The 12826-nt window shown below is 38.6% G+C and overlaps 1 protein-coding gene across 3 annotated transcripts in view; it reads left to right on the forward strand.

Moving 5' to 3' along the window:
• The window catches only part of PXDN (peroxidasin), an 89142-nt gene that overhangs the window by 32489 nt on the left and 43827 nt on the right, over positions 1-12826 (forward strand). For all 3 annotated transcript variants that reach the window (XM_044418785.1, XM_044418792.1, XM_044418800.1), the window contains exons 2-3: positions 4061-4132; positions 5480-5551. In XM_044418785.1, the coding sequence (XP_044274720.1) occupies positions 4061-4132; positions 5480-5551 (144 nt within the window). The remainder of the gene's footprint in view (positions 1-4060; positions 4133-5479; positions 5552-12826) is intronic.

The raw sequence follows: 12826 nt of genomic DNA on the forward strand, positions 1-12826 counted from the left end.
GCATGCTTTCTTTATAAAATTAAGTCTGGCAACATATGTAAACAGGTTCCATTAGAGGTCGAAATCCTGAATACATGAAATTCCGCTACCCTGAGCTAGGAGAGGGATGTCTGTTACATATTTACTTCACTATTTGCAACTATTTTCTAGTATATTAGTTATGGAACTACAGTGTATAAATGACTTAAGTTTTACACTAGGCTGAGGTCTCATCTTGGTTGTAAAAATTATATCTACATCCTGTTTCCACCCCAGTTAAACTTGAGAAAACGAGAGAGATTCCCCTGATGTAAAGGAGCTTGGACTGGGTTTAATTTAATTGGAAGCTAGGGCTACAGAAAGGGATGGTAGCCATCAGTTACTACCAAGTTTGTTGACTTCAACATTGTGAATGGTATTGTTAAAAAACAGGAGTCTACAAAGTTGAACAAAATCCTGAGGGGTTAATTTAAGAACAAGTCTTGGCTAACCTACCGAAGTATTGTGATTATAAAAAATAAGCACACAAGAATTTGAAATAATGAGCAAAGTTCCGCTTACCTTATGTCCAAAATAGTTTCGTAAGTGCAGATTTTATATTTGTTAGCTATGTATTACTTTGGAGGGGAAGTGTTAACAATTAGCATTTTGCAAAGTTATGCCTAAATATCTTTTGTAAATATGATACAGTGGATTAGAGGATGATTAAAAATTATTTTGGAAACACCTCAGTGACCTTTCTTTAGCGATGATCCTGAACCGAGCAAATCTTTTTTCTTTCTTTCTCCCGTTTTTCCTTTTTTAAAAGCATACTTTATTTCTGATATAGTAAATCTTGAATGGAAAACCTTGGTCTCTGTACTTTCTGTGAAATATGCTATGAAACTGTGAAACACTAAAGTTGTTTTGTAGTTTGCTCTGTGAGCAAGTGAAGGGAGTAAAGAATTTATCAAGGTTCACTTTTGTGTTGACCCCCCAGGAACAAGACAAAAGCAGAAACAAAGGAGATGAGATTATATATCATGTCTGACTCTTGGCATCTGCATAAAGATAAGTTTGCCCTCCAGGCAGTTTTTTTAATGGAAGAACAAAGAGTGTCCAAAGAAAACATAAACCTCCCTGATTTACTTGGTTCCAAGATTTTGAAGATATCAGTATATGGAAAGTATGCTGGTGCATTCCAGCTGTCACTGCCAAAAGCTATATACATTTCCCAATTTTTCATGTTGTTATTAAGCTCATGGTTTTACTTAAAGATTGACTAATTTGATGTAATAGTTGTGATTTTGAATCTGTTTTGTTTCTAATATTACCTGTTCCCCTCCACTGATTTGAAAACCACTTCTGCACAACTGGTTTTCCCCACCAAGACACAATTACTTTCAGCCAATCATGTGTGAAATCTTCATTTTGAAAGCACTAGAAACCAAACATGTTTGACACACATTTTAAATCCCTGCACAACATATACTTAGCAGGCTTCAGGCTTCAAGTCTGGCAAGTAATAGGGTACAGTGAACATCTGTTGAACTCTTCACAAGACAGATCATTGTGAGGTCATGTCTTTGCTTCTTAAATTTGTATCTCACCTTTCCAGCGCAAAATATGGCTCTAAGTGGACAAAACAAATGAGCTTAATAGTTAAAAAAAATCTTAAAAATACAACTGGTTCCCATTTTGTGTAGAGCTTCATAGGCAAAGCCTGAATTGCATCCAAAAATGGATATTTAGCCAGTGAAGCTGGTTCGGCAAGGCAATCACATGTTCTGTGTAAGCAGCTCCAGTCAATAGTCTGACTGTAGGATTCTGGATCAGCTGAAGTTTCTGTATACTTCTCCAAGGCAGAGTGTGTTACAGTGGTCTCAACAGGATGTAACTATGGTGTGGGCCACTGTGGCCAGATCTGAAATCAGTAGGAACAGGTGCAGTTGGAAGACTAGCTTTGGCTGTGCAGGCACACCCTTGGCTGCTGCCGAGACCTGAGCATCCAGAACCAAGTCTACACCCAACTGCACCTGAGTGTTCAGGGGAAGTGTAACCCCATCCCAGACAGGTTTGACTCTTTTATTTCCTTCCAACAAGCCAGGAACATCTCTGTCGTCCCTGGGTCAAACTTTTATTAGATACTGTTCTAGAATTCCAGAAGCATCTTTGGATTTTGATGAAGAGGAGAGAGAGAGTTGGGTGTCATCAGCATAATGGGGGAACAAAGATGACCCTCCCAACAATTTCACACAAACATGCAGCTCATATTTCATTTTTAAGACTGCCCAAAGTTCTTTAGACAGATAACATTATAGTAAAAAAGAACACTGTGTGAAACATATGCAACCAGTTATAACAGTAATCTGCACAGGAAATAAAAATGCAGTGTAGAATTAATAAAAGTGGGCACTTAAATATTCTAGAGTTGAAAATGCCTGGGAGTAGATCTTTGCCATTGTAAAGATAACAGGACAGCATTCTGTAAGCAAGGAGCCACAACTAAAAAAGCCCTCCTTTATAGCCAGCCACTTAACTTCATTTAGTCAGGGCATCTGGTGGGTAGCCTCTGAAGATGCCCCAAGGATCAGAGAACACACAGGTAGGGAGACTGGCTCCAAGCTCTTAGCGCTTTAAAGATGCAAATGCCAATTAATTGAATTTGCCCTGGAAACAGTGTGGAAACTGTGGAAACAATGAGACACGGGGATTACATGTGTGTAATATCAGATGAGCTTAGTAGCTCTATTTGGGACTAACTGAAGTTTCCAAACCATTTTCAAAGGCAGTCCCATGGCTAGGCCATTGGCCTAATCCAACTTGAGCATGGATTACTATTTCCAGGTTATTTGTGCCCAGGTAGGGCTGCAGCCCCTAAGCTGACAAAAGGTGTGACTGTGTCCTAAACAATGTACACTTGATCAGTCTCTTCTAGAAAAGGTTGACCATTATTCAAAACCATCCACTGGATGGACTGAGCTTCACTTTGTTGTGGTCTGGACTTGTTGGTTTGGCATGATCCATTGCCCTGCTTAGGCGCTAACTTGGGACCACCAGAACAGCTCAAGCACTGTCTGTTACTTGGCTGAAGACAAGCATGATTGAAATGGATGTAGAAGATCTCTTTAATTCAGGAACACCTGGAGCTTAGATCAACTACATCCTTGAACACTTTGCCCAGGAATGGATATTGAAGACTGGCTGGAAATTACCCAATATAGTGCGGTTCAGGAAGGGGTTTTGTTTTTTGTTTTGTTTTTGTGGCCACCCCTTGTAACAGTTGTAAAAAATGTTTACTGTAAGGCAGATTGGGAAGGAAGCCTTGTGATGAGATGGAGGGAAAGATAAAGACAGCCTTTCCATGTCATTAAGTTTTGTCTGGATCATTTAGATGCATATAAATATTTAAAGATATGAGTGGGCTGATTGTTTCTTGAGAAATCATATGCAAACCATTCTAGTTTAGATATCTCTATACAGCATTTTGACCTAGAGGTTCCTAGTGTGTCTGCCTTGCATTTAGCCATATCATGCACAACTATTTTAATTAGGTGAAATGGAAGCATAATTATATCCTTTTAAAGTAATTGACCTTGCAGAGTCACAATATTTGTACTATTCTTATTGAACTTCCCAATATTTATTAGTAATTTGATGACCAAAATGTCATACTAACAGAAGTAAACAAAGGCATTATTTAGCTCTTTATTGCTGTGATAGACTTGGTTACTAACAGGGTAGATTTCTGAAAATTGTGTCAGTTAGATTAAGTTTGCTCTGCTTCAACATGAAAGCACTTAATGATTTTATACCACACTTAGTTTGGTGACAATTTTCAGAGTTTGAGCTGTCACAAACTTTTTTTTTTTTTTGCTTGCTTGTTTTTCAGCTAAATTCTGGACATGATTTTACTTATGTGTTTTTTAAAAATATGTCTAAGATCATAAAATAAGTTTCATTTTCTTTACAAAAGAATATTTTGATTAGACTGGTGGAAAGTATGTAGATATGGAAGTTGGTAGCAAAGTTTTTAAAATTAAAAATGCAGAAAACCCTGAAATGGTAATTTTGTTACTAATGAGTTTTTTCCCCTTAACAGGGATCTGCGGTTTAATAGAATTAAAGAAATTCAGCCTGGTGCATTTAGGCGGCTTAAAAATCTGAACACATTGTAAGTTTTATCCCTTCCAGAAGTTACCTTCCCTTTTGTAAACAACTGTCTCTTCTTTAGGTTAACTTCAGTAAGACTGATGAGATTTGTCTCTCTTTGTATTTCAAGTAATGTATAAATAATGCTGATTATCATGTTTTTTCTGTTTTTAATGTTTAGTTATAACTTTTGAGAATCTGCACTAAGACTATAAAAAGTCTTATGGTGGTGAAAAATTTAAATTTGTTAGTGTGGAAGATGAAAATGTGATTTAAAACTTAAAATTATTGTACAGCTATACTTTTCTTTTGCAAGCATTGATTGAACTCAGTAGTAGTCTGCCTTAAAAAGAGTAACAAGTAGATTTCCCATGGTCCACCAATGTGCATTTAAATATATAAAGCCAGAGAATGTAGATAACATTGTTAAGCCACTGTAAATTATCATGGCATGATAACAGGCATGAACTGTTTTTGCTGAAAAAGCAGATCTGACAATCTACAGACTATTTTTCAGCCATTATCAATAGCCACAAGGTGCCCCAATGGTCTGGGCCTACTGAAAGGTTCCCTGCCGCAAACGGCGTTGCTGTTCATCTCCAAGCAGGGCCCACCATGTCTTCCGTGACCTCCATGGGCCTGCCCCATTCCAGAAAAAGTTTAATATGGAATGTAGAAGGTGATACCAGACATAAATGGATCAGTTTATCCTGGGTGTCCTGTAAGTTTTTGGTTTCACCTAGTAGGACTGCTAGACAAAAGAAGCAAACCATGGTTGATTTCCACATTTTTGAAAATATAAAATATAGTTATTAAGCTGGATCTTTGACCAGTTTTATGTTATTAAGCACATGCTTCTTGTTAAGTAGAGAACAGAAGTAAGAATAATAGAGTAGTTTTCATACTAGTGGCTGTGAACCTTAATTTTTGGTGGTATAGTAGGTAGAAAAATCAAGCAGAGCCAGATTGGGTGGGGTCATCTACTGGTTGTATGGAATTAAACTCTCAAAAAATAAATCCCATCTTCAGGTATTAGTTGCAAATCTTAAGTTTTAAGATTGTGCTCCTGAATAACTAAATGAGATACTCGCTAAGCACAAAATGCAGAATAAGTCATGCTGGCCCATAAGAAAGGAGTAAAAAATCCATAGTTGGCCAATACTTTTATGTAAACCAAGAAAATGTCGTTAAAATTATTCATCTGTAGGTTGCTGCTTTCATGTTTTTAAAAAGACGTATTCCACATTGTTGAAGGCTGTTCCAGTGCTGCATTCATCCCTTTCTTGTCTCAGTATTTAAAAAATTTCTCACAGAAAATGCACTAGGAGAAAATAATTAAATATTTGTTTACTTTTTTTCCTATTTTTAGACTGCTAAACAACAATCACATTAAAAGAATACCAACTGGAGCATTTGAAGATCTTGAAAATCTAAAATATCTGTAAGTTAAAACCTTTGAACAAGAAAAGTGAATATGACATGCATGCTACATAGTGGCAAGGTTTGGACAACATTTAACCCACACTCAGAAGTTGAGTATGGGTTAAGGGTGGGTTGTCATTGAACCATGGCTTCTCATATTGCTTAGCCCAGCTGCACTAACAAATGATAGGATGTTAACCACAAAGAACCCATGAAGAGAACCCATAGTTCAATGGCAACCCACACTCAAGCATTACTATATTGTCTGAACCACTCATTGTAGAGAAGAAAACACTTGCTTATCCTGGAAAATGTTTGATTTATGTTCACACCCCCTATAATAGTAATATCATATTTGAAGATGAAGTCAGATTTCTAAATTTGGAACCAGAAACAGTACTGTGAGTGAACAAATTGAACTAAGAAAATAAGCTTTTAACTCAATGTATAAAATTCAAATATAAATTGAGCAATTAGAAAAAAAGTAAACAGTAAAATCAATTCCAATTGTGAACATAATATTCGATGACTTCTTTGATCCTGCTTCTATTCATGATTTTGTCAAAGCATGGAACTGCCTTGCTGGATTGTGATCTGCAAGTCTGCCTGTGGATTCAGGTGATTCTTACATTTTGTCTTGATTGACAAAGAGAAATGAATCCAAATGCAAACAAGATGATAATAAATAATTCTATTCTTGGGCTAAGATTTGGAGAAAAACATCACAGTGCAGCCTTCCACTTTGTTCCGCTGCCTGAAATGACCCTGGGGCACCCCAGGTTGAGAATTCCTGGTCTACAAGGTACTGGTACACGTGGAGGAAAAATGATAATTTTTTATTTTCTGCTATGTCGCTTCCTTCAGTTCTTCCAAGATTTGGCATGAAAGTTATGGTGACCATCACAGCATCACAAACTAAATAATTGCGCTCATGTTTGTATGTGTATTTTAAAGTTGTGTTAAGATGCTTCAACCTGTTGTGTGTGGGGAAAGTTAAAGCTCAGTCATGGTTGTAAATAAGAAAACTAGAAAAATGCCCTGGGAATTTCAGATAAAAATGATTTCTGTGGCTGTAATCATGCAGAATGATAAGCCAAAATAGGTGAGAATTCTGGCCTATCAGAAAGGAACTGTGTGTTAGTTCCACCCTGTCTAATCACTCCAGCTTGAGTCCTCCTGCAAGCAGAGATGGCTAAATAAGCATAAACTTTCCAGAGTGAAAAAGTATAGTGTTATATCCACTTCTGGCTTGTCCCCCAAACCTACCCCAACAAGCCAAAGTTTGAAGCCAGGATTTGAAGCTAGGGTCTGCAGTTGGCATATGGATCCAAGATTGGTAAAGGAACAACAAACCAGGTTCGGATGTAATAGGTTTCAGATTCAGATGTCCAGGTTCGGATGCAATGTGTTTCCATCTTGGTTAGTTTCTGGTTATTCAGCTGTGCCTACTTGAGGAACTAAGTGGGAATAACCACATGGAGTGTACTAGCTCTGCTTATTACCAGTAAGCCAGAATTCTCAACCATGCTGGCTTAGAGTTTTGTGTGAATATGGCTAATGTGACTGCTAAAGTAGCTGTCAGATAAACTGTATGTGTTTGTCTTGGCCAATACCATAATACCATTCCTAAGAATTACTCTTCCTCTTTTTATTTTTGGGGGGAAAAAACAAGTTTTACTCCAAGGACAATTGGATCAGAGTTCCTTTGCTAAAGTGTGATGTCTGCTCTCTCTTATTTCTGTTTGTTTCTCAGAGCATATTTTTCTTTCCAAAGGTGGGATGAGAAATCAGCTTTGACATTCATGGGTTTTTATACAGACAATATTGTCAGAACACCATGTCAGCTGAGCTTCCAGCCCACTCTTACAAGTGCTTAGTACAAAGGAGCAGAATTCAGTCCCTGCTTGTACATGGTGGAATAACCCAAAACACAGTCCCAGGCACCTTGATTCAGCTAGTGGAGGCATCCATTGGCAGCATCAAGGGCAAAGTAGATGATGAGTGTGCTGCCCCCGTAGATAGGATGAATTCTATTATCTACTGCTGCTGATTCATTGTTTCCTTCTTTCTTTTTTAATCTTTCTCCCTTCCAAAATTTCTGTTCTTTTCTTACCGCCAGAGTGATCAAGGTGGTTTGCAGCAAAATGTGCTAAATAAATAGTCAGCAGTCAAAACTGGTCAGCAACCAGAAATTTGAACAGGAAAGAGTGCTCAAGCTCACTACATACCACAAAATGGCTGGATGAACTAGACAGATTTATATTGGCATGGAGAGGCTTACAGAGTAGACTGCCAAACAGATTTGGGAAGGAACTTTCACAGGCAAAATGCCATAGAAGGCAAGGAGCAGAAAAGGAAGGATGGCAACTGAAGGCAGGGGCGGGCGGGCCAATAAATTTGGGGTGGAGGGACCAGAGAAAGTTTCAGCTTTCTGGCAGCTGATCACATGTAGATTATCCATACTGAGGACTGACGTGACAGAGGAAGCTTGCACAGGGCTGCCAGAGAAACAAATGCTGAGAACGGGAGCCAGTCGTGGCTTAAGAGATTCCAGAAGCAACAAGGGAAGGGAAGGGAAGGCCTTTTCTTCTGGCTGAGCTCTCTGTCTCTGGATGCAAAGGGTTCAGTATGTGACTCAGACTGCAGACATCTGCACCTGGCACTTAATTTGAATTAGTTTAAAATTCATACTCAACCTGTATGGTAAAGATGGTTTCTGTTGTGCCTTTTATGCATGTGTATTTTCTATTTCATCCAAAATATATACTGTTGTTCTCATTATGTTTGGTCTTCTGTCTGTACCTATTTATTTATTTATTTTAAAAATTAGACTACCTTTGAGGGTAGGACGATGAAGGTGGTTTTCCTTCCTTCACAAGCCCATAGAGCAAGCTTCACCATGGCACCTGCTGCTGCTATGAAATGCCTTACTAACTCCTCGTGATATTTTTTTTAGCAATTTAAAAGGACTAGAAGTGGAAATACAAATTGATTTATTGATAGCAAATGCTTAGTTATTTGTTCTCTGTTTCCCAAAATAATACCCAATAATAGCAATTACCTAACTCCTAAGAAAGGAGTTACAAAAAATGCAGAAAAATATGTTGTTATTTTTACCTCAAGCAGTTAATATTGTCTTGCTTATATATTTAGTAAGACGCCACTGGTAACGAGAGCTGATCTTGGTAAAGTTTTAAAACCTTAAAAAGCAAGAATCATTATTTCTAAAATAAATCTCATAATAATCTAGTAACTGGAAAGATATTATAACATTACACTTCTTCTTTCATTGAGCAGCCTTTTACAAGTATTACTTTTTTCAGTCACAGCTTAACTTTCAGATAAGAAATTATGCTTGGGAAGATTCCATGCTCATTGGAAGGAGTTGTCATCTGACAACAATAATGACTACCGTATTATTTGACTGTGGGCAATTATTCTAGGAAACCCAGAATACTATGGTGTAGGTGGCAGCTTATTTTTTATGATTCATTATGGATTTATTAGCAAACCTAACTGATGATTTCTTGTCCCTTAATATCATAGCAGTTGGTGGCAGACCCAATAGCATGACATGGCACTTCTTACCAGGTATCTTCTATAACTGTGGAAGAGTGGCAGAAACTCAAGGGGTGTGTTAGTAGGAAAGGTCATTGTCTAAGACAGGGACAGTCCAACTTCTTGTACCTCTAGGGCAGCCTGAGGCCTTTGACATGGAACTCAGGACCACACAATGAATTACAGCTCCATATGATAAAGTGTCTGCAATGTATTTAATAAACACAATTGAATATACACAATTAATATATTTAATTAACCATTAAATGAAAGAGAATGCAGAGATCACAGGCAGCTCCTTCTGCAACCACAGCCCAAGCACGATACTGCTGCTCTGGGGTGGCCCATCCCTTTCGTCCCTGTTTCCCTTGCCCAGAAACCCTCCCGTGTGACCCCCCCGCCCTTCTGTCCTTTTTGGAATTGGCACACATACTTGAGCCAACGAACTCTCCCCAGTACGCCCTGCTCTCCAGCTTTCACAAGGCCACCAGCCTGACCCTTCCTGAGCTGCCATTGCTGGGGGGTTCGTAATGAAATGGGGGGGTTCAGAGTGGTAAGAGGGCTGCAGAACAAGGGCTCAGGGCAGCATGTGGCTCACAGGCCACATGTTGAAACACCCCAGTCTAAGAATGGTGCTGTCAATACATAGACCACCCTCTATGGAACCATGTTTAGTTCAAGAGACTTGCACTTAAAAACACATGAAAACAGTAGCTGTTACAAAACGCAAACCCTGGTGGTACCAGTTAGAAGAAGGGCAAACAAAATGTTGGTTCAAGTGAGATACTAAATTATGGTGAGCTGGAAAAAGCCCCCCCCCCACTTTTGTAGTTTTAATAAAGTATTTTAATAGTATTTTACCGTTATAATATTTACACAATTAAGTGGTCAGCTGGCTACTTTTTATTCTAATGAACAAGTGCCCATGTGTAGAAGTGGGTTCCATCATGGAGTCAGGAAGGCACATTCAAGAATGTCATTACACTAGGAAGAGAGGTGTTGAGAACATTTGAGTAAATATTTGTGAACAAGATGACAAAATCCCAACTTACAAAGACTTTATTTTCTGTCTATGGAACAGGAAAGTCCATCCAAGTTCAGGTTTTCAGCTAAGCTTTCATTGTAAAGCTTGTGTGAGCTCCTTCCGGCAACATTTGTTGATGTGGTCGTGTGGGAACAATCATAGGTTGTGGTCTGAAGGTCTGAAGGTGACCAGTGCCTGTGGAATGAAAAGTTCTGCCTCCATCCTTCTGACAACTCTGTTTGGTCCTCAGTGTATGTTGTACAGGGCCTCACACTCCTGTTGAGTTTATGGGACTGTGGATCACAGAGATGCCAAATGTTTTAAAAAGTCATTTTTTATAGAAAAGGAAGTAAAATGATGGTAAACATTGGAGAGGAAGAATGGAAATGAATATAGGAGTGAATGGGATACAGCCTAGTGGTAGGGATTTAAGCAAAAGAACCAAGCATTCTAGTCCTAAACCCAGTCTGAAGTTTAGTCCAGAAGAGAGAAAGTTGGTCTTGGAAGATTCATTTGGAACTGCTACTTAAGAATGTTCAGTGGGCTTGGGCAGTGGATATGGTCACTTAGTCCTTCTTTCAACTTGAACTGATGTGTGCTGCTAATTCGAGGACAAAGAGTGCTCATCAATGGGACCTTCTCAAACTAGAAGGAGATAACTAGTGGGATGCCTCAGGGTTCAGTTCTGGGCTCAGTGCTCTTCAACATCTTTATTAATGATTTAGATGCAGATGTACAGGGAAAGATTATCAGATTTCCAGATGATGCAACACTGGGTAGAATAGCAAACACCCTAGAAGACAGAATGAAGATCTAGGGTGATCTTGATAAATTTGAATGCAACAGAATGAGATTCAATAAGAGCAAATGCCAAGTTCTCCACCTAGGAAAAAGAAACCAAATGTATCAGGACAAGATGGGGAATATGTGGTTGAACAGAACTGAAAAAGAAAAAGACCTCCGAGTAATTGTGGACAACAGGCAAAACATAAGCCACCAATGCGATGCTATTTTGGGATGTATTGATAGATGCTTCTTCCAAATTACAAGAAGTAGTAGTTCCTCTATATTCCTCACTAGTTAGACTTCACCTGGAATACTGTGTCCATTTCTAGGCAGAAAACTTAGAAAGGGTCCAGTTGAGGGCAACAAAAATGATCCAGGGTTTGGAAACGCTGCCCTGTGAGGAGAGACTGAGCAAACTGGGCATGTTCAGCCTTGAGAAGAGAAGACTAGGAGGGACATGATATCTCTCTATAAGTACCTCGAAGGCTGTCACAAAGAGGAAGGTCAAGAACTCACTGATACCAAAGTGCAGGACACGAAATAATCACCTCAAGTTGGGACAACCCAGATTCAGGCTGGACATCAGGAAAAGCTTCCTCACTGTCAGAGCAATATGACAGTGGAACCAGCTACCTAGAGAGATGGTGGGCTCTCTCATAGTAGAGGCATTCAAAAAGAAACTGGATAGCCATCTGAGTGAGATGGTGTAAACTGGTGTCCCGCAGCAGCAGAGGTTGGACCCAAAGGCTTTCATGGCCCCTTCCAGTTCTACTATTCTATGGTTCTATGATTGTGACCAGCCACATAGGGTCAATAGATTATAAATAAGATGAAGTGTTTCCCATCTGAGACTGTTCTATTACTGGTAACCTGTATAAGTAGGATTTACCAATGATTCCACTGGATATGTCCAAATGTTTGTTCTTAGGTTTACGTATTTGAGAGATCAACCTCCCATCCCCAAAAAAGCATTTACTCACCCTGACCTGCCTTAAAAAAATGCAGTGCAACAACCTCTCTTTGGTGAGAACGTTTAAAACTGAACTTTAAAATTGTTTGCCAGCATCCCAGATGTATTTTGCTTCTCTTTCCTTCTCCTCACCAAAACAAGGAAAATGGCTTTTTTTCTTCTTTGGTATGATCTCTGAATTCAAGTAAGTGTCCAAGTATGGGGCAATTGGTTTGCCAAGGTACCCTTTCTTACAAACCTTGACTGAAAATCCAAATATAGCAGCTACCTGGCTTATTCTTCCCTATAAACATAGGATTAGACTGTTAAATGTATTCTATTCCTTCCCTCCTTTACTTAGTAATGGCTCCCAAAGAGTTAACAGGCCTACTATTTTAAGTATTAGATGATTAATGTTTACGGGAAAACCCTACAATATTAATAGGTTTTTAAAAAGGCTTCAATGAATTATTAAGACAAACATGTATATTCAGAACTTAATAATTCAACTTTACAGGCATAACAGCAACACAACTTCAATGCTTGAATGTTTTAAGGCAGAAAGAGAAATATTTTTTATATATTGCCAACATAACAAAGAAAGAGTGATAGCTCTGTGCAATTAACAAAGCTGTGAATTCCTTAAAAAGGAATTGTTGCTCGAGTCAAGAAGACAGGAGTAACAGAAATAAAGAGTAATCTCCATTCCTGGCAACCACTGTGTAATGGGCTGATATATCTGTTTTATGCAACTTATCTTTGTGCATTCCATTTTGTGTATTGTATTAATCAGTACACCAAGTAATCAAATAAAGGAAATATCCCTGTCATACTGCCCTCTTCCGTGTTTGGAGTGAGATGTTTATGTCTCTCGGTTTCTCTCTCATGTTTGTCACCGTGTGCTTCATATTAGCAAGAGCTCTGAATATGTTCATTGAATGAAGATGTAGCCTGTTGAAGCATCAAGTCTCCTTATG

Source organism: Varanus komodoensis, unplaced genomic scaffold (assembly GCF_004798865.1).
Source record: "Varanus komodoensis strain SLA01 unplaced genomic scaffold, ASM479886v1 scaffold10, whole genome shotgun sequence".
In the NCBI taxonomy this organism is placed as follows: Eukaryota; Metazoa; Chordata; class Lepidosauria; order Squamata; family Varanidae; genus Varanus; species Varanus komodoensis.